This window comes from Hippoglossus hippoglossus, chromosome 7, assembly GCF_009819705.1.
Source record: "Hippoglossus hippoglossus isolate fHipHip1 chromosome 7, fHipHip1.pri, whole genome shotgun sequence".
In the NCBI taxonomy this organism is placed as follows: Eukaryota; Metazoa; Chordata; class Actinopteri; order Pleuronectiformes; family Pleuronectidae; genus Hippoglossus; species Hippoglossus hippoglossus.
This window is the reverse complement of record NC_047157.1, coordinates 24,954,191-24,975,669: the sequence shown is the minus strand read 5'-3', so window position 1 is coordinate 24,975,669 and position 21,479 is coordinate 24,954,191. Positions and strand designations below refer to the sequence as shown.

The following is a 21,479-nucleotide window of genomic DNA, read 5'->3' as shown; positions in this document are numbered from 1 at the left end:
GACTGTTAACTCCGCCCCTGTTTGTTTGTTTGTTTGTTTGTTTGTTTGTTTGTTTGTTTGTCTGTTAAACTGGATTATGCGTAGACTTTATGCGTAAATTTGAAGGACATTTTTCACAGTTAATTGACATTTGTTAGAGCACATTATTAATTGGTAATAAAATAATGAAATTAAAAATCTTCTGTTTTGAGCAGATTTTATTGCGTACATACGGGTTAAGGTTCGTCGTGTGTTCTGTCATGTAGCACTTCACAACACAGCAGGTTTGTAAGAACGATTATCATCTCATTCTAGTTTAGAAGCAGCAACGTACTGAACATCGATGAATCAGTCGGATTTCATTATTCACAATTCAAATGCAAATACAGTTGTCATCTAAATGGCTTTAACTCTCTCGTGATAAGTATCGATCAGATTTTTTTGTGCACGCTTCACTTCACAGACATCACGTCACAAGACAAGAGCGAACCCCCCCCCCCCCCGATATATTGAACGCGTTTGTCGTACAAATAAAACAGAACAAGACTGATTCTCGTGTGAGCGACACCGAGCGCTGAAGTTTACAGATGTCCCCTGAATGCTACGTCATGTCAGACACATGCATCCTTCTCACCACGCTGCAGCGTTCAACACACCAACCACATGAATGTGATGAAGTCAATGGCCAGTACTGAAACAGAAGTAACATGGAACACAGAGACACTTCATTACACCGAACAATACAGAGGTCACCTCCTCGATATTTAAAAATGAAGTACAGATAACACAAATAAACACACACACGGTACATTCATAAAGAAAACACACAACATATTCATCTAACTCATCACAACGTGCCGACATATTTAGCTTTAAAATAACTAAAGAAATTGGCCTAGATATTTAAGGCGATTGTGTAAATGCGAATGCAACTTTTAAACAATTATTACATGATTAACAATAATAATAATAGAGCAGCATAATAGTTAGTCAAGTTCCAGTTTTCGTCAACACTAAAATTACATTTTGTGTTTTACGTGTGCAGAATCAACACAAAGTGCAGTCGAGAAGTTTGATCACATTAATTTGATCACTGTGTAAAAGTGGCAACGATCTCCACACGGATTATCTGACGTGGAAATAAACGCTCTCGAAGTTAAATCAAACCTCGTCCTCGCTGTTCAACTTCAGACCGAATGTGCTGAAACTGAATTGAAAAACTTCCAGACGGCGCTGGGAATGTCCCGTGATTCAATGCAACACAAACTCCAAAGTACGAATAGATTAAAAACCCACTGTGATTAAAATAAAACGGAGAAAGGTCTGAAAACAAACACTGGGCTGTAAAGGAAATGAAAAAAGTCCAATCACAGCCGCCTGTGATGAGCTTGTGCTCGTCTCTAGTCTCGGTCTAAATTTGGTTTTCATGCAGAGCGTCTGTCCCCCTCAGTCTTTACAGGTAGGGGTACTGGTTGAGTTTCCGTTGGTAAGCAGCACTGGTGCGTTGGAACGGCTGCTCCCCGAGCGGCGGCAGCGGCTGCTGCTGCTGCGGGAGGTGGTGTTGGTGGTTGGCGTACTGTGCCGGAGCAGAACCTCCCAGGACCAGGCTGCCGTTCTTCTGCAGCAGCGCCAGAGAGGAGAAGGCGCCGCTCGCTCGGCTGTGGCGGGACGAGCCACCTTGCATCTGATCCACAGCCTGGGACACGGAGGCCAGGGCGGCAGACGCCGGGTACGCGTACAGGTTGGGCGTCGAGGTGAAGAGGGCGTTTTCGTGGAGGCGGTAGGATGAGTGGGAGGAGACGGGAGGGGGGTATGTGGGCTGCCGCCTCAGGGAACTACTGCTTCCTGTTTGGTCATTGGATGATGACATCACAGATTGTTGAACCTGTAACGACAGAACGGAGAGAATCTGACTCAGCATCCAGACATGTGGCGTTTTAAAAAACATCATTTATCTACTGAATTTCAAGAATTTAGTTTATTAGATCTAGGATTTGTTCATTTGATCAGAATGGTCACAGATCAAAAGCTTTAGATCTTTTCTATTGACATATTCCTTCAAAATAAGAGCATTCAATCTAATAAACAGACAGATTGAAGTTGTTGAAAGTTGTTACCTGACTCAGGTTGAGAGGCTGAGTTCTGCTGGAGGCCGACTGCTGTTGACTGCGCTCAGTGTTGGAATCTCCTGGTCGACTGGACTGAAGCGTCGACGCCTTCTTGGACTTTCCAACACTACTTGTAGTTTGATCTACCGGCGAAAAAAAAAAGATTGAACACTGTGAGCACAGAGAAGAGTTTAAATTCCAGCTGATGGAGGTATAAATTGACAGCTGCTCGATCGAACCTGGAGCAGCTGGAGCTTTGTGGGTTGTGCTCTCTCCAGACTGGCTCTTCACAGAGGGCATGATGACGGCCAGGGCCTTGGCGGGCTGTGAGGAGGTCTTGGGGCTGAGGGGGCTGCTGGTGGAGGAGTCAGAGTCATGGGAGTCGTGCACCGTCACGCAGCTGATCACGTTGGGCCTCTGGCTCGTTCCGGAGCTGCAGGAGAAAAGGGAATTATAGTATCAGCAAATCAAAACCTCTCAACGTTACTCTGGTAATTCTGCTGACAGGAAGAGAGCTCACCACGCCGCGGGGAACTTCCTGTCGTCCTCCTCCTCCGAGTCACTGTGGATGGTGATGATGCTGACGGCAGGACTCGGTGTGTCAGAGATGACGATGGGCTGAGACTGGTCCCCGCCTAGAGTGGACGTGTTGTGGACCACAGTGTGGGCTGAAGTCACTGAGGACACAGGCCTGCAGGGAGACAGACAAACTGTCACCGCCTCATTCCAAACAAACTCTGGTTGAATATTTCACGTGATAGGTTCGGACATCTGAACACAGGGGGGCGCTAGAGGTCAGCGACGACCTGCTCCCTAACAACACGTTCATGATTTCAGAGTGTGATGGTTTGACTGGGTACCTGGCTCTGCTCTCTGCGTGTCGCGCCTTGGACCTCTTGCCCTGTTGGGCTCTCGAGTGAGCGGCCCCTGAGTTGTGGTTCTGGGAGGCAGCGTGACGGCCGACGCCAGAGTCCTGCTGGGCGACGCCATCGAACTGGCTGCCATGACGACCCCTTTGGAAAAGGAAAGAATCATTTTACTAAACCGCATCACTTCTGTATGACTGTCTGGTCCCTTACAAACAGAACCATTACATTTTAATATCAGGACGTTTCAAAGCAACACTTTTTAACCTTAAAAAGTTGGTTCAGTTTCTGTGAAAATGGAGAATGTTTCCTTTCATTCCCTCTCTTCACCCTGGACGTCTGATGTGTGTAACTAAGGTGAGTGGGTTCGATCTCCTGTGAGAAGAAGTGACTGAGAGTCACAGCTTCAACTGTCAGAATCAGCTCCAGCAAGTTAAAGACTGAAGCTGAACTGTGGATCAGTTAAAAAGACCCAGAAGTTATTAAACCAGAGTTTGTGTTCAATATTCAGCAGGAAACTTTCTAAAAAGAGTTTGGTGGATTTGTTACAGCAGCAGCTCTTCTGGTTCAGGAAGCAGAGGATCATGGGTAATATCCACCGTGAGTGGAACTACACAGTCAGACCTCCACTCAACACATTGGTAGACTTTGTTTTTGTCTCTATAAACCACTTAATCACTCTGATACGGAGCTAGACAGAGTAACATAGTGTTGTTTTTAAATAAAAAATCCCTCTTCGACTGAACTCACCTCCAGCCAGACGCTTGCTGACTGTCAGACACGGGGGCTTCCATCTGTGAGTCAGGCACCACGGTCTGCCCAGGGTTGTGGATGGCCATGCCAGGCATCTGCTGCCAGGTGGAGGGGATGAGAATCTGCTGTGTGCCTGCCGGCCAGCCCTGCTGCATTAACACACACGGAAATAAAAAAGATTGTAATATATATATGATACGATAATGACTGCACTGGACAGTTTGTGAGAATGTATCTAAGTGCTGTGTGTCGACCACAGTGGAAAAAGAAGTTGGAATTATTTCCTCAGAGAATGATACTGAAAGAAGAGACATGCAGCCTGAAGACAAACACAAAGGTTTCCACCTCCGTCCTTCACCAAGTCACAGAGAAGGTGTCACATCAGAGATAAACAAGGCCAAAGAGATAATAGATAGATAATGGAGATGTTCCTGTGCAGAGAGAACTGTGTTTGTTGCTACAGGAGACGACAGAAGCAAAAGAGTCAAGTGGAAAGAAAGAGAACCTGAAAGGAATGAGTTAGTCTGAGATAAGGAAGGTGTCAACGCTGGTCTCATTGCTACGGTGACCAGACCTGGCATTTTTTAATAAAATAAGATTTTCGCAGGAGTTCCTGAAGCTTAAAAAATGTTGTCTGATTAATTTTTGGGAAACACTGCTGAGTCCATGAGCTCATTACTGACCACGACCTTTCAAAACAGCAAGTTAGAGTTGATAGTTAGAGGAACACCAGAAGCAACAGAGAAAACCAGGAGGTCTGAGTTGCAGATGCGTCTCATGCTTTGCGGCACAACACCGACATAACGAAAAGTCCTCGGAGTAAGAAGGAAGAGCTTTGGAACAAAGTGGCTGTTGTGATTGTGGTGTTTTACCAGCGTGGAGGCTTTCTGATCCAGACAGCTGCAGAGGTTTCCACCCCTACAGCCAACTGGCAGCCGGGACGAGCCTAAACGTGGCATCGCCGCCACTGAGGCGTACAGGCTGCCAAACAGCAGGGGGTCGAAGGAGGCCTGGGAGGAGGGAGTGAGGGGAAGGTGGAGGGAGGGAGCGATAGGACGCCAACACAGACACAGACATGCTTCATGTTCTGATGAGTCCTAAAGAGGACGAAGACTGATGGAGACTCCGCCTCCGATCAAGAGGTTTGAGTTAGTGACAGAACAAAAAATACTGATATTCACAGTCCAGGAGGTCGACTCCATTCTGGATCTACCGACCTGTTTTTCATTAAAACTTATAAAACACATTGATTCAGGTTTAACTAATAATGTAAAAGTTGAATCAATTAAATGCTCAAACAAAGCACAAGTATGAAAACAATTTACTTGAGAACAGAGTAACTGTACTTAGTTACATTCCACCACTGCTGATGCTGATCAATTCAACCCTGATGAATTTAATACTGGATTCAGGTTCATTAAAACGTCTGTTCGGAGCCACACTGGTTCCTACCTGTGCCAGCATGCTGGGCTGGATGTGAAGAGACTGGGACGACTGGTTCTGAGGAACCAATGGTACCGAGTTGTCCATCCTCACCGGATAACCAGAGGGCTTATTAGAAGTCTGAAGACCTAGAAGATGAGACGACGCAGATTATGTCAAAAATACAACACACGCACACAAAGAGAAATATAAAATAAAGAATGTAAGACATTATGAAACTAGTATAAAGTATAATGTGTATTGCTCTAATTTATGCTGTTGCTGTTTGGTCAAATTATTATAGCACCTCAGATTCTTTTCTTTGCGGCAACAAAATAATAATATTCTCACCCTGGATGGTGGGGGGGCACACGATGAGTGTTTGCTGGAAGGGCTCCGTCTGGGTGCAGAGCTGGGTGGGTCTGGTCTGCAGCGGCACACCCTGCTGGGTGAGGCCGGGGATGTTAATGGTGGCCTGCTGGTAGAGGCCGGGCTGGTAGTTCAGCAGCGGGACGTTGCTGCTGAGGGACAGGGACTGACCTCCTGTCGAGGACATCTGGAAAACACAAGAGTAGAAACCAAGAGTGACAGATATATTCAGCAAGATGTCTCTGAAAGGTTTGAGATTTCATGTTACATGTTGTGCACAAAAGAGCCGAGAAGACAATTAGATGAACAAAAGTCTGTATTTCCAACTGTTCCTCGCAGAACAGAATGACTCCGACCCAGATCCCAGTTGGTATTCTCACCTGATTGTGCTGGTTTAACTGGCTACTGAAGGTGACCGTGAGGTTGGTGGCTGCACTCGGGGTGTTGTTGCTGGCAAACATGTTTTTCCCGTTCTCAAAGGCGCTGCATCTGCGTTTGCATATGTCCATATTTTGGAAGCAGGACTTCACACTGAAAGTAGAGGAAATAAAAGATTTGATTCGTGGGGTCGACGAGACAATAAAACTCAATACTTCTACTGATAAACCATTCAAAAAACCTCCTGTCTTACTGTGAGCTGTGAGGAAAGTGCAGCAGGTGGGTCATGGTGACAAACGGGTGGTTCAGAGTCTTCATGGGCGTGATGCGTTTGTCTGCGTCGAGCGTCAGCATCTTCTTCAGCAGGTCTATGAACTCCCGCCTGTCGGCCTTCTCTGCCAGGATGTCCGTCCCCTCCAGGTTTGTCATGTTCACCTGCCGGGGGAAAGGATGTTTGTGTAAAATAAACAGTTTTGGCAATAATATTAAAGTCAACTGCAGAAGCTCACCTGACTCCCCCGTCCCTTTGGAGGCATTGACAATAATGTTCTCTTAACTGTACCTCACCTGCATCATATCATCCAGACAGTTGAAGATGTATTTTCTCGCCTCCTTTGACTTGATCCCCATCTCGGCCTCATGCTCTGCAGGTGTCTGCAGAAAAAAAGAACCACAGCACGAGCTCAGTAAATGTCCTGTTAAGATGCTGCAGCAGACATGTTGTGACTGATGACCGGCTTCCGCAGAGAGACACCTACTTTGAGTCTCCAGAGGGGGTAGCTGGAGTCGGGGCCTCGGTTGAAAAAGCGGCAGGTCTTGGTCCCTGCACTCAGCAGGTACTCTGCTGGAAGCCCCTGGGTCTGAGAGATGTAACGGATCTGAGAGAGAAACGCAAAAAATAAAAAATGTCAGCGGCTGGTGTGAGAGAAACAGTTTGACAGTTACAGTTAAAACCACCGGAGGTTTAAACACTGACAAGAAAAACAAGTGAAAACACGCAGAACTAAAAGAAAGAATTTAAATGAATATCTTCCCTCTGGTGTCTGACACCCTGACGAACCTGCTATGACTCAAATGACTCCACTGCCAGCAGCAGTAATCACCGACTCTCACACCTTGTTCACATTCACAGACGAAGTGCTAAACGCTCTTAAGGGAACAGTTCAACCGAGGCATTAGCTTTGTACTGTGTACTATGTTCTTTATGGACTTGTTCAGGACTTTTCACACAGAGCACTCGTACGTACACGTTCGAGGCGTCACAGCAAACAATGCTCATTCATATTTATGTGTTTCCGAACTGCATTGTGGTTCCGTTGCTTTGCTTTATTTAAGCACTTTTCAAACGATCCTGCCTGACATCAAACATCAAAATGAGGCAGTTGATGAACCTGGTGTATATTCGTCTGGTTGTGGAGTTTATAACAGTTAGCATGGCAGCACCTGGTCGTACTCTGAGGCCCCAGGGTAGAGGGGCCATCCCAAAAACAGCTCGGCAATGACGCATCCCAAAGACCACATGTCGATGGCTTCACAGAAAGGAAGGCCCAGGATGATCTCCGGAGCTCTGCAGGAATGGAAAATAAATCACAGCTGATAGTTTACATGTTGCAGACACGATGAGCTGATGGTTCACTGCACAGACTGAAACTCTCACCTGTAGTATCGTGACTGCAGGTAGGTGGAGCAAACCGCTTTGGACACGTGGCTGGCGGAGCCAAAATCAATGACCTTCACCCGGTAGGGCTGCCTCAAAGGATCCACCAGCATGATGTTTTCAGGCTTCAGGTCGGCATGGATCAGCCCCAAGCTCTTCAGCTTCATCAGCGCCGTGGCGACCTGCTGCAGAATAGGCCGGATGCACTTGAGCAGCAGCGGGCTGAACTTGCTGTGCTTCAGGAAGTCGTAAAGGTTCTGCTCCAGCATCTCAAACACAAGGCACGTGTGGTTCTTGTGCTGGAAACACTCGTACGAGCGGACGAAGTTGAACTCGTCAGCGTTCTCTGTGCTCAGCCTGCTGAGGATGCTCACCTGTCAACGGGATTCAGAAGTTGAATCAATGTGTTGTACTATACATGCTGCAGTACACAGCTTCCCCCCCCCCCCCCCCCCCCCCCCCCCCGTGTGTCCACAGGTTTAATTACATTTATCAGTTTAACATCCATCCATCCATCATCTAAACCACTTATCCTTTAAGGGTTGCTAGGGGGCTGGAGCCAATCCCAGCAGACATCGGGCGAGAAGCAGGGACACACTGTATAGATCAACAGTTTAGTGAGTCAGAGCTTCACCCCGAGTACATCGTGTTGATTAAGTCATTCTGAATCAGCTCTTAGCAGTTCCTGTTTGCACCGGCCCCCATGGATGTAGAGACAACTATCACAGGATGATTTACAAACTTAAGGAAAGACAGAAACATGAGGATTCACAGGGAAGTTCTGGGGTTTTGATCTGTGAAAAACCTGCTAAAGGTTGAGAGGTGACAGCAGCTCTCCATCTATCCAACCTGGTGTTTTCATTCATTACAATATCATACTCACTTCTATTTGACCTTGCCGAGCATAAGAGGGATGGTTCTTCAAGATTTTAATGGCCACTATCTCATTTGTGCCCCTCTTCCAGCATTTGGCCACCTGGCCAAAAGTACCGCGTCCCAGGAACTCCAGCACCTCGTAGCTGTTGGACATGGAGCACAGGATCTCATGCTGCACCAGCTGGTAGTCGCCCTCACTGTGGGAGTTGCTGCTCTTCGTGGTAGAAGTGGAATGTGCTATGGATTGAGCTGTGGTGGTGGCCCCTCCACCACCGGTGCGGTTCGAGACCACAGGGGCTGAGAGCTCCTCAAGTATCTGGACGCTGTCGCTGCTGTCCACCTCCTCACTTTTCCGCTTCAGGCTGTACTGCTTGTGGTAGAGGTCACACGGCTGAGAGGAGGACTCTGCGTCCTTGACACGACGGCTGGAGGAGGAGGACGAGGAGGAGGAGGGAGGTCCGCGAAGGCTGCCCGTGCTGTCTGCTGCCCGCACCACCGTCTGCTCCCGGGAGCCTGCGGTCGGCAGAGGGACCGGGTTGGGGTTGTACACTGGGTTGAAGTTAGAGCCAGAAGTGGAGGGTGCAGCTCCCTGGGTGGGGCTCTGCTGGTAGAAACCATTGTCTCCCAGCTGGTTGGACACTTCCCAGGCAGGGTTCTCCACTTTGAGCCTCTTTGAACGGGAGTAGGCACTGGAGGACACAGAGGGGGAGGAGAACACCTGGAGCTGCGATGCCATGTCTGTGGACGACAGTAAAGATACGAAGCAAACATCAGCTGGACGCCTAAACCCCCCCGAGACAAGAGGCTGAAAAAGAGTTTGTCATCTACTCCTGATCTTACAGAAACGATATGAAGCCTCTGAACGATATCAAACCCTGTAAATCACATCCACCTCCACCATCATGCTGCTAAATTGTTTGTTGCACATCTGTCATTTGATCCCTGCAGGTTAATTTCACACATTTCATCTAACTGGACTTGACACTGAACTTTGCTTCCCACCTTCCACTGCTGCACGATTTAATTATTGGTTGCACATGTCACTTCCAATTTAAACCTTCATACATTTCACTGGAGAGATTGAAAACTTATTCATCTTAATCTGTAATTTTCTACTCAGATTTCTGAATAATGGGAGATATGTACATATGTACATCAATGTAATTAGTGACAGTACCTGTGTTGTAGTAACAGAACCTGTATAGAAGTAACAGTACTTGTGTTGCAGTGCCAGTACCTGTATAGTAGTATTAGTAACTGTATAGTAGTAATAGTACTTATGTAATAGTAACAGTAACTGTGTTCTATAGTAGTATTAGCACCTGTATAGTAGTAAAAGTACCTGTATTGTAGTAACAGTACCTGTATTGTAGTAACAGTACTTGTGTTGTAGTAACAGTACTTGTGTTGTAGTAACAGTACCTGTATAGTAGTAACAGTACTTGTGTTGTAGTAACAGTGTCTGTATAGTAGTAACAGTACCTGTGTTGCAGTAACAGTACCTGTATAGTAGTAACAGTGCCTGTATAGTAGTAACAGAACTTGTGTTGCAGTAACAGTACCTGTATAGTAGTAACAGTACCTGTGTTGTAGTAACAGTGCCTGTATAGTAGTAACAGTACCTGTGTTGCAGTAACAGTACCTGTATAGTAGTAGCAGTGCCTGTATAGTAGTAACAGTACTTGTGTTGTAGTAACAGTGCCTGTATAGTAATAACAGTACCTGTGTTGCAGTAACAGTACCTGTATAGTAGTAACAGTGCCTGTATAGTAGTAACAGTACTTGTGTTGTAGTAACAGTACCTGTGTTGCAGTAACAGTACCTGTGTTGCAGTAACAGTACCTGTATAGTAGTAACAGTACCTGTGTAGTAGTAACAGAACTTGTGTTGTAGTAACAGTACCTGTATAGTAGTAACAGTACCTGTGTTGCAGTAACAGTACCTGTATAGTAGTAACAGTACCTGTGTTGCAGTAACAGTACCTGTATAGCAGTATTAGTACCTGTTTAGTAGTAACAGTACCTGTAGTATTAGTACCTGTATAGTAGTAGTATTAGTACCTGTAGATGTCCGGACACACCGCTGCAGTTGGGACTTTAAGGCCTCACCATGTTGTCTGAGCTGCAGCTGATCACCTGAGCTGCAACAGGAAGGATGGAGGACCAAGCTAACAGCTAACAGCTAACAGCTAACAGCTAACAGCTAGCTCCGAGCTTCCAGTCCCATGTGACTGGACTCCGAGGTCACATGATGCAGCGAGAGGGAGAAGAAACTGTCACAAATCATCGTAACGAGCCTGAAGCCTGAAAACTCTCAGCTCCATCTTCTCTCAGCTCCATCTTCCCTCAGCTCCATCTTCTTCTGCTGCTGCCAGCGACGTCCCACTTCCTGTCAACATGACGTCACTGACGGCCACACGTCACAATCTGTCACTGAAACACTACAACTAAAATTTTAAATCAAAACTCTGACTTAAATCTGTTTTCATAAGTTTATAAAGAAAGAAAAACTCCACTGTAAGTTAAAGTAAAAAAATATACTCACATTTCAATGTAAATAAAGTTAGAGTAGTCAGAAAGAAAGGATCTGTACTATTAACATAAATATTACATTTACTTATAAAAGCACAGAGATATTATTTCTGGTGCATTTATATGAAAGTGGTGGAACTCGACCGATTTATTAGTTGGACGATAAAAATCGGCCGATATGAACGTTTCAAACACATGTTTACTGATATATAAAAACTTATTTCACAATATAAACAATGCAGAAAACACCTGTATTTATGTTTAACATTTCAAGTGGAAATGATTTAGTTTAATAATTTTATTTCTGCATTATAATTCAATCCTAAATCCATATTATCTTACAATAAATACAATTTAAAAAAAGTTCTGGTGCACTAAAAATAATGTATTTAAAGAGATTAAACCATTTGTGACGTCCACTCACTGGTCTCACACTTCACCTCAAGAGGGCGCTGGTGTCTCAGCTTCAAATAAGGAGGCCTGATGTCACAGCTCAGATGTAAACACAGACAATGTTTATTTCATTCCACCTTTAGATCAGTTTCCCTGCTCCTTCAGATATATTAGCATTTGTTTGCTTCTACGGCACATGTACAGTAACACGAGCGCTGTATTTCATAGTGGTACTGCAAAGTACAATTAAACCAAAACATGACACAGACTACACCAGCGTAGTCGATGCAGAATAAGACATTCAAAATACACTGTGACTTCAAGACGTTGGTTTGGTGGTGATAACTAAGGATATGACACTTTATCCATTTAACAAAGCAGAATTCAAGTTTGAGTATTGAAATATAAGGAGAGTAAATGCATGCGTTACAGAGAAATTCATTTATTGTAAAGTATTTGATGGAAGTCCTTCAATGACACTGAGAGAAGAGCAAACAAATGACGATTTAAAGGAAAAAAAGATATAAAAACAAGTGCTTGGGCATTTTATCCAAAGGTAAATCTAACATTGTAAAAAAAAAAAGAAAAAAAAAGCAATGCTATATTTATATATGTTGATAAGAGGAGATTACCAGCAAATCCTCATAATGCAAAAAAATCCTATCAAAATAAAAGTCTGATCTGAGAACAGCACAGATATGATTCAGCTCATCTAAACACTGAATAATAACGAACCCCAGCATCACGAAACTGTCTTTCACTTTACTGCACTGTAGAAATGACAGAACAGTATTATTTATGTGATCAGGTCTTTCCTCAGGTGGGGGTGGTGGTGGACAGTGATATCTGGAAAGTGGCTGTTGCACGTTTCAAGTATGTCACGTTGCTCCGGACTCTGGGCCCGACTACCTGAAGGAGTGTCGGAAGTGCACACTCCTTCGTTTCAGCTTCTCTGGGTTGTGGGAGGCCATGTGGGAGAACTCTCGGAAGATGTCGAGGTACGTGGCGTCTCCTGCTGAAGGAAAACAATGGAGAATAACGATGAGAATGATGAAAATTATGAAAATGAAGAAAATGATAATCCACCACTCAACGCTGACCTTGATACCAAGGCCCACATTCACCAAACTGCTGATCTTCAGACTTTAAAATGCTCTTTAATCTAAGTTCGTTAAGAGCAGATTACATTATGTGAAGCAATATAATCAAGCATATGTGCATTTGAACACTAAATTCTAATTATTGTATAATTTCTCTGACGTTCCTCATCTACCAACAGTACAATGTCTTGCCTGAATTTAAGATTTTTCCTGAATTTAAGATTATAATATGCACTTAAACAATAACATACAGAACCAGGGAATAGCAATGTAAGGCATGTTTTAAAGAAAGATGGCAGATTTAGGGTCAGTCTGTAAATCTTCTCTGAGCATAATTTCCTAAAAGGCTGCAAATAAAGGATTGTTTTCATTATCAATTCATCCGCAGACAATTTTCTGGATGAATCGATTAAATACTTGTCCATAAAATTGTATGGAAAAAATGGGGGTTAGGTTTAGTTCAACATATAAATGCATCAAATCCTCTGCCATTTTTGTTAAAACCTTATAAAAAGGATTAATCAATTAGCAAAATATATTTCCTGTTGGTCAACTCATCGATTAATTCAGTTTAAAGTTGTTCGACACTTTTCTGGAGAAGTCGCTGGATAAATGTGTCTCACACGCAGCGGATCTCACTCTTTACTTTCAGCCTCAGAAGCTTTCTGAATGTTATTTCTAGAAGTGCGATATAAAAACCGGTCCCTGGTCGTGACGGAGAGAAAAGTCTCTCACTCGTACTTTGAATCGTCAAAACATCTTTCATATGAAAGTGGAGAAAACCAAGCAGCAGTGAGGGAGACAGAGGAGCTCTGAGAAAGGCCTGATGAATGGAGGAGCAGAAACAGAGCGAGGCACCATGAAGCTTCACTCTTTCAACTTCCCAGATACTGAGCCTTTACTTTTCCTGTGGCCATGGCAACGGCTGAATCTACAGGCACAACAAAAGCAGCTCGACTCTTTTGTCCCGTGAGAGCTCCCAGACTCGGCTAATTAAAAAGGGGAATGAACATTCCTGGCTTTCCCTCTGCATATGTGAGTGTGTGTGTGTGTGTGTGTGTGTGTGTGTGTGTGTGTGTGTGTGTGTGTGTGAGAGTGTGTACGTGTGTGTGTGTGTGTGAGTGAGAGATCAGTAAGTTCAAACCTTAAACTATGTCGCGTTCTTTCCAACATGTTATTTTAACCTCCGCTGTATTTAACATTTATAAGAAACAAGAGATGAAACAATTAGTCGATCGATTGATTAATCAATGTAAACTGGAAATATTTTGGTTTTAAACTATTGATTAGACCAAACAAGACATTTCAATTTGTTCTACATGGTTTATAAAACACTTTAATGGAGCTTTAAGCAGATTTTAGGGCACTTTTAGAGTTTATTTATATAAATAAACATTTATTTAAAATATTGTCAACAACCACAATCCATCTAGGTGGAAACCTCCTTTTATAATTACCTAATCTGAAAAATATTTAAGTTCTATTACTGTCATGACAATTTCATGAGCTGATAAAGCCCCAGAATAAATGCAGTAAATCAGACCTCGAGTTAAAAACATAATATTCCTTTAGGGAAAGAATAAATCTTTGAGTTTTAAAGCTACTTGTGAATGATTTGTACCTTTAAATATACAACTAATATATGCTTTATGATGTTTAATCATATATATATAATTAAATACGATTAAAGCTGTAATACCAATGTGTTATCAATCCTGCAGTATTACAAGAATTTATAATTGCTAACAAACAATTTCCTTATACTTGTTTACGACTATATTCAAGTGTTTTATAAACCATCTATTATTATAACTATAACTATATATCGTTTCTTCAGAGTCAGTTATGACATTCATGCAGATTCAAACATGCTGTTCATATTCTAGTGCACAACATAAATGTTAAAATATTTGAAATACTAGATCTATAATTAGTGCACGAGCAGCACAGGAGGTTAGAAGTTTGTTAATCATGTTAGATGCAAGACAAAGAAGTGAAGGGAGAAGTTAGAGTTTAGTCACATCGTCCATTTATTATCAGAATCATTTCAGACGACACTGGGAGGAGTTATTCGACAAAAAACAAACAAACATAGGTAGCAGTTAGTGTTAATATGCACACACAGTTTATTTAGAGACACACGTCCTCTTACAATAGTCAAAGAAATCGTACAGGTAACAGTCAGAGACAGAAAAAGTACAACGGAGTTAAAAATTGCATGTAAGGAAGCAAGCAGTTAAAGTGTTAATAGTTTTTTAGTTTATATACACAACAGTCAACTTGTTGAAGTACGATACGCTGCAGACACATGGTGCTGTAACAGTTATCATTCAGTGGCTCGATGGAAACGATCGGTCGGTGCTGACATCATTCATTTAGTAAAATGTTTAGTAAAGTACTGCACGGAATAAGAAAATACAGGATGATTAAGAGAGATTGTGTGTTTTCAAAGTGCGTTGAATTTTTCACCGACAAGCAACAAGGGGGGGGGGAGGAAATGAGTGAGTCGAACTTTCTGTTGCTGCCACGTCCGTTAAAAACATCCGCAAATACAAGTTAGGGACTGGATAGAAATTATTAGCGAGGAAGAAGAAGTCAGACAAGGGGATGTTATGACGTTTTGTTGGTCTGTCACTTATTAGCCACACATTGCCAATTGGGGCAATTTAGAAAAATGAGTGGGGAAGATTTTGTTGTTTTTTCTGGGTCAAGCAAAAGTTCACTTTTACATTTGAAAAGGGCTTTGCTCTTTTAAAGTAAAATGTAAAAAGACCACCCTCCCTCCTCAATTAGAATAGTTTGTATACAGTCCCTTAAATGTTCGAAATGGGAAAGGGTCAAACTATTTTCTTTGTTTCTCTGAAAAACTGTCTCCGGTCTTTGGTTTGAACTGAACCCCAAACAGTCGGTAGAATCTGTACAAGACGATCTTTGGGGAAAATAATTCATCAGAATGTTTCTTTGGGCTAATTTTGCCTCCGAGAACGTGCGAGCAACGACTTGGCTCTTTCATCGTGCACTTTCTGGATCGTTCTGTCATTTGCTGTCTGCGACCGGGGGGGGTCAAATAAAAACCAGGCATCAGACCTGACATCATTTCAGAGCATAACAGGGGTCATTAGATTCAGATTCAGTTTCAGGAAGCGGCCAAACCACCACGTTCACCGTCATCAAGCGTTTTGGCACAAACACGAATCCAGCCGATGTGAGGTGTTTGTCTCGAATGTCACTTCATGCACTGTTGTCATGATTTAGTAAGATATATATATATATATATATATATATTTAGAATACTGATATTAACATTATTTGACAATACTAAATATCAATTATCAACATACACTGGTACAGAAGTAAACAGGGCTTCAGAGGACCTGAGCAACAGCCACCCATGCACTAAAAACAAAGAACAAATTCAATATAGGCCAAATCATGACACATCAGATTACCATAAGCAAACGTTTGAAATTACAAATACTGTATATACAGTAATACACAATATCAAAAATGTCCATCTTCCTCTGCAGGTTGTCCTGCAGAATTACTCCGAGTGGTTATATACACTGACACTGTGGAGGAATGTCTCTCTCTCTCTCATCATGAGAATATAATACTGTGTGTGTGCTCGGCAAAGTAAAATCTAACAAAATAGATCCAGCTTAAAAAAATACCCTCTGCATTGTTGTCCAACGTAATACAAAAAATACAGATCGCTGACGTAAGCATTGCACTATTGCTCTGGGAATTCTGTCATAAATTAAAAAAACAGAAGCAGTAAAAGATAAAAAATTAATTGAACGACAGCAAAAAGAAGATTTAAATCACTGTAGGTAAGAAAAAGTGCATAATCTCGCTTTTAATCCAAAATAAAAGCTTCACTTGATCAAACTCTCCATCGAAACAGAGTAAATGACTCGAGGATCATTTACTCTCAGTCACAGTTATCGCAGCGTCACAGTTTCCCCCTTTCACGGCCGATCCAACGAAAAATAAAGAGCTCTACCGCCACCGAGCACACGTGCACGAACAACAGGTCCTACGATAGTTAGAGAAAGTTTGTCTACATCACCCTGTGCTTATCGATTGTGTCTTTTATCCCGTAGTCGTCTGTGCTACAGATACGGAGCTGCAAAGTGGGAGGCCTGATTCCAGAAAACACACGTTATTGACCCATAATTTAAAAGTAAACGTATTTAACCTGTTCACTTTGTGCTCTGCGATTTAATGTTTCTTGACGAAATGCATCTTGGGAGTCGTAGTTAACTTTTACCCCAAAGTATATATCCAACGACCAGATCACTATGAAAATGAAACTATTCACAGCAGCATGCAGAGAAAATGATCCGGTGGTTTTTATTAAAAGTTGAAGTCTGTGTATATAAAGGTTTCGGGGGTAGAAAGTTGACTACGACTCCCAAGATGCATTTCTGAGCTGGATTCACCCATAATTCATCTAGATATTAAAAGTACTTGCTTCTTGACAAAATGCACCATGGGAGTCGTAGTTAACTTTTGCCCCAAAGTCTTTACGAACCCAGACTTCGACTTTTCATCAAACAAACCAGACAATTTTCTCATGATTGCAAATTTGACTATTTAGTCCCTATTTTCACATGAGCCACAGAAGAGTCACATTAATTTGACTATGAGAAAAAATGACTTCCAGAACCAAGGACAACCAAAATCTCTCGTCCCAAACAAAAACACAACGAAATGAAACCTAGAACTGAAGGAACCCTCGAGCTGCGGCAGGTCTTTGGTTCAGAGCACCCTGTTCCCTCTCAAGCTAAAAATAAAAAGGTTGGTCCCGAATACCCTGCTGATGACTTGGTGCTTGACACTAGTGCTGCTGGATATTCTATTTAAAAAGAAGCGTCTGACTCTTTCCTGGCAGTGAACGGACTCACTGGTCCTCACAACAACACAGATTCTCTTGTGGCAAAGTCAGTCGCTCCAATCTGACATCATTTGAAAGTTAACGCTGAGTTCTGGTGTGATCCTGAGAAGGGGAGCTGACTGCTGGTGGTGGACGAGAGGCGGTGCTGGGGAGAGGAACTGTACAGATATTCTGGATATGTCTGATGTTGAGATGTTAGACGTTAATGTGGTGGTGAAACGTTCGTTCCTCTCAGGGACGACATGCAGAGTGTGAAATACAGGCTCTCTCTCTCTCTCTCAGTCAGTCGAATGTCTCCCTGCACTGGGATTTAACCCGTGGCTGATTCTAGCACTCGGCTATAGTGAGACAGATAAACTCCTGAATGCATCTCTTATACTGCTGCTCAGTGGGGCTGCTGACTGGGTATTGACCTGGCTGTCCGAAGGGTCCCTCCGACTCCCGCATCTCCTCGTTCATCCTGGCCAGACGCAGCCTGAGGGACCGAAGACCAAGAGGAGCAGAGTGTTAGAAACTCATCGAAGCAGGAGGACAGTGAAACAACTTGGATTAAATTCACTTACAGTGTGACTATGTCTGCGTTGGCCTGCTGCACTGCTATACTCAGAGGGTCCTGGCCGTCCTCGTCCCCGTCGTTCTGGGTGGCCCCTCTTTTGAGGAATAGACACACCTGCCTGGAAACACAAAGAAAACTGAAATCAATCACACGTCATCGATCAGATCGTTCCAAACAAACAAAAGGACAGGGAGGAAACACATCCTCCTTTGCAGACGTAATAAAACAACACAAAAAATAAAACACAACAGATTTTCCGCCTCAGGACTCACCCCGTGTGTCCCAGATACGTGGCGTGATGCAGCGGGCACCTCCCCCTGGCGTCTCTTTGGTTGACGTCGGCAGCGTTCTGGAGCAGGAACTCGCAGGCGATCAACGAGCCCTGGAGTAAAGTGAGAGCAGCTCAGCACGGCGACACTAATGTTGGTATTGATTTTGGGACTAAAAGGGTAATTTAAGTGGATATTTGCACATTTACTGCTGCTGACTTATGGAGTTTTTCAGTCAGTCGGTCTTATACTATGCCCCTTTAAGTACGAGCATCCGGCGCCACTCACCCCGATCACTGCCTGTATGAGGGGCGTCTTCCCTTCATCCTCGTCGTTGACCGAATTGACGTCGGCTCCATGAGCCAGCGCTTCGGCCATGACGGGCAGGTTGCGGGCCTTCGAGGCTTTGTACAGCAGCGCTCCGGGGTGAAGGTCCCGTATGTCCTCCGGGTCGGACGTCTCCCGCTCAGCCTCCAGCTCCGGTTCGCCGCTCGAGTCCTCGGACACCTCACACTCTGAGGAAAATAGAGAAATGCATGTCAGTCTTTACAAACTCATTTGCAGAGTTAAACTACCAAAGTGAGCATCTGTTAAACGTCCCTCTGCTGGACTCACCCTCCTCTGTGACGCTGTCCACCACCGAGCCAAACACCAGGATGTCTGTGCTGCCGTCTGTGCTGCCTCCCAACCCGCTGTCACTGCTCAGGCCTGCCGGACCAGGAGACGCCACAACATGGACACATTAGTTACCGCTGTTTCTTTCAGCCTGACCGGGTTTTGTTTTAAAGCAACACACACTTCTACTGCACATTCAGGCGTCTTATCCGCGCCGTCTGGCTGTTACACTAAATGTGTGGGTTTCATGCAGCGGCCTGTGAAGGTCGAACTTATTGGCAGACTAAATAGTGAGGTGCTTACTTCGAGGCCCGGATCCCGTGTCAAAGTAGGAGAAGAGCGTGTCGAGCTCGTCGGGACAAAACAGGGAGTCTCGTCTGAACTTAGCAGCAGCTGAGAGACAAAGGTGAAAGTGATGAGTGAGCGTAACAGTAATAAATGAGAGGGGGTGAAACATTGAACCACAGAGCTGAGTAAAAGTACCCGAGGAGAGGGTCGAAGGGGAGGTGCTTCCGGGCTCTTGTCGGTATCTCCGCCGTGTTTTGGGGACGGTGGTGGCGCTGTTGTGTCGCCGGCACTTCTTCACACTCCACCGCCGCTCGGGCTTCCGCTCGCCGTTGATGAGAATCTCTGTGCAGCCCATTTTCTTCAGGAACTTCTTCTCGACGTACTTCGCTTTGATCCAAGCTTCTTTTTCCTGCCTGTGAGGAAGCACAGCGTCGGAAAGGAACAGATTTAAACAATGAGTCAGATTCTGTTCGGATAATTGAGGTGTATTTAATTTGTTGATTCCTACCTTGAACTGGACGGTGATGGTTTCTTCAGACCTTGTTCTTGGTACGAGCCTTCATAGATGTGGTTGATGACGCTGTTTCCAAGCTCACACATCAACTACAAGGATGACACGAGCAACATTTTGAGGGAACGACTTGAGGGAACAATTAGAAACGTCTGTGCTATGCTAAGCTATCTGACTGCAGGCTGTAGATTCATATCTAATGTACAGATACATGAGAGGTATCCATCTTCTCATATTTCTCTCGTCAAGACAAGAAGTAGTTCTCAAAATGTCAAAATATTCCTTTAATGGATTAGCAACTGCTTAATGCCTCAATGCTAATAATGCTAATAATACTAATAACACAAATACTACTACTACTACTAATAATAATAATAAAGATGATGATAACTGTTTCATTCTTATGCAAACTGTACCTTTAATAATTCTGGTTCCCACGAGTCCAGTGTGAGGGAGCGGACCTTCGAACAGTGAACCCCGAGACTCCTGCAACAGAAAACAAACTTCAAGTTAAAAATATTCTGTTTATGTTCTGTGGTCGGACAAAAAGGCAAAAGTGGAAGAATGTGACTTTGTTGTGACTTTGAAGCAGCAGACGGCGGCGGTGGTTTATATTCTGCTAATGAGAGAAGAGGAAACTATACAAGAGGTTTCGTCACACTGTGGTTGTGGATGGAAGATTGAACAGGTCAATACCAGGTCTGAGAGGTCAGAGGTCACCGGGTACTGGTGCCTCAGTATCAAATACAAAAGATAAACACCAGCGACAAAAAATGACCAGAAAGACACAAAACAATCACAAACAGACACAAAACAACTACAAAAGACACAAAACGACCACAAAGAAACAAAATGACAATAGAGAAAAACTAAAACTATCCCAAAGAGAAACAAAACGGCCACAGAAAGACACGGAATGACCACAAAGAGACGAAAAACAACTATGAAAGACACAAAACGACCACAAAAAGACAAAACAATACTGCCAGGAGACACAGAACAGCCACAGAGAGACACAACATGACCAGAATCACACAACAAGACTACGGAGAGACACAAAAACTATGCAAAAGAGAAATAAAATGACCAAACTAAATGATTACTTACTAAAAACAGACACACAACACCCACAAAGAGACATAAAACAACTACAGAAGACCACAGACACACAAAACAAACAATGAGATAGAAAATGACGATAAGGATTTGTTGTGTCTTGTTTACATATTTCAGGAGTGGGGGGTCTTTTGACTTGTCTCTGCCCTGGGCCCCATTTTCTCACAACCCGCCCATGACTGTGACGTTGGACCTGGTTTTGAAAAGCTGCAGGAACCCACAGAGTTTTTATCCTGAGAGAAACGAGAGGAGCCGCTGCCAATGTCATGCAAATCACCGAGTTCCCCCGATGACGCTGTCTGGTCTCCTGGCAACAGTGGCACAGTCGAATGAAAAAAAAAAACTGATAGTGTTTCCCCCCCCTTGGTTTAGTGAGGTCCGCTCATTGAGCGCACACACAGGGACGTGGCCTGTGATTACATAAGCAGTGATAATTGCACACACACACACTCAAACAACTCACGAGGTAGATTTTTCCCTCCGGGGGCTTGAGAAATGAAGTTTGTGACGCGACAGTGTGATGTAACCGGGGTCGTGAGCGCGGCGCACACTGGTGTGAACGATGAGAAAATGTGTCCGTCGGCAGCAGGAAGCTTCATTCAGCTGCGTTACGTCACATTCACCGGGATCTGAGGGTGGATTCAACCGCTCGGGGACCTTTTCACAGCGTGTGTGTGTGTGTGTGTGTGTGTGTGTGTCTCAGCTCTGCAGCCGTCTTCATCTTCTCACTCCCCCCCCCCTCGGTGAAAAGTTTAAATCAAAGCCAGACTGATCCAACAGGCGGCTTTAATCCCC

General features: G+C 43.9%; 2 protein-coding genes across 9 annotated transcripts in view; both read right to left on the bottom strand.

Annotated features, from left to right (window-relative positions):
- Nucleotides 1-1,126: 1,126 nt before the first annotated feature.
- On the bottom strand, nucleotides 1,127-10,799 carry hipk1a (homeodomain interacting protein kinase 1a). Of its 5 annotated transcripts, none has more exons than XM_034591250.1 (17): nucleotides 10,446-10,799; nucleotides 8,416-9,146; nucleotides 7,533-7,906; nucleotides 7,319-7,442; nucleotides 6,634-6,753; nucleotides 6,443-6,529; nucleotides 6,129-6,310; nucleotides 5,878-6,028; nucleotides 5,480-5,684; nucleotides 5,159-5,277; nucleotides 4,579-4,716; nucleotides 3,704-3,855; nucleotides 2,948-3,100; nucleotides 2,608-2,778; nucleotides 2,327-2,520; nucleotides 2,097-2,230; nucleotides 1,127-1,864 (listed from the first exon to the last, which is right to left on the bottom strand). In XM_034591250.1, the coding sequence occupies exons 2-17, from the start codon at nucleotides 9,142-9,144 to the stop codon at nucleotides 1,433-1,435; spliced, it is 3,465 nt and encodes a 1,154-aa protein (XP_034447141.1). In that variant the 5' UTR covers nucleotides 9,145-9,146; nucleotides 10,446-10,799; the 3' UTR covers nucleotides 1,127-1,432. The 5 variants fall into 5 exon arrangements, with proteins under 5 accessions (XP_034447141.1, XP_034447140.1, XP_034447144.1 ...); XM_034591249.1 differs by having other exon boundaries at nucleotides 10,469-10,799; XM_034591253.1 differs by having other exon boundaries at nucleotides 10,517-10,799.
- Nucleotides 10,800-11,432: 633 nt separating this feature from the next.
- The window catches only part of acap3a (ArfGAP with coiled-coil, ankyrin repeat and PH domains 3a), a 59,743-nt gene continuing 49,696 nt past the window's right edge, over nucleotides 11,433-21,479 (bottom strand). The window contains exons 16-25 of one of the 4 annotated variants that reach the window (XM_034591258.1): nucleotides 19,985-20,054; nucleotides 19,566-19,660; nucleotides 19,253-19,470; nucleotides 19,073-19,162; nucleotides 18,770-18,862; nucleotides 18,443-18,669; nucleotides 18,158-18,267; nucleotides 17,893-18,003; nucleotides 17,743-17,804; nucleotides 11,433-12,347 (exon numbers count right to left, since the gene is read on the bottom strand). In XM_034591258.1, the coding sequence (XP_034447149.1) occupies nucleotides 12,238-12,347; nucleotides 17,743-17,804; nucleotides 17,893-18,003; nucleotides 18,158-18,267; nucleotides 18,443-18,669; nucleotides 18,770-18,862; nucleotides 19,073-19,162; nucleotides 19,253-19,470; nucleotides 19,566-19,660; nucleotides 19,985-20,054 (1,186 nt within the window). In that variant the 3' untranslated portion in view covers nucleotides 11,433-12,237. Of the gene's footprint in view, nucleotides 12,348-17,742; nucleotides 17,805-17,892; nucleotides 18,004-18,157; nucleotides 18,268-18,442; nucleotides 18,670-18,769; nucleotides 18,872-19,072; nucleotides 19,163-19,252; nucleotides 19,471-19,565; nucleotides 19,661-19,984; nucleotides 20,055-21,479 lie in introns of all 4 variants that reach the window. The other 3 variants (XM_034591259.1, XM_034591256.1, XM_034591257.1) reach the window with 3 other exon arrangements.

Coding starts and splice junctions, on each gene's coding strand:
- hipk1a (XM_034591250.1), bottom strand. CDS start 9,144: ATGGCATCGCAGCTCCAGGTGTTCTCCTCCCCCTCTGTGTCCTCCAGT. Junction 5,278..5,479: donor GTGCCCCCCCACCATCCAGG/GTGAGAATATTA, acceptor CTCATCTTCTAG/GTCTTCAGACTTCTAATAAG. Junction 2,521..2,607: donor AGGAAGTTCCCCGCGGCGTG/GTGAGCTCTCTT, acceptor TTTCTCCTGCAG/CTCCGGAACGAGCCAGAGGC.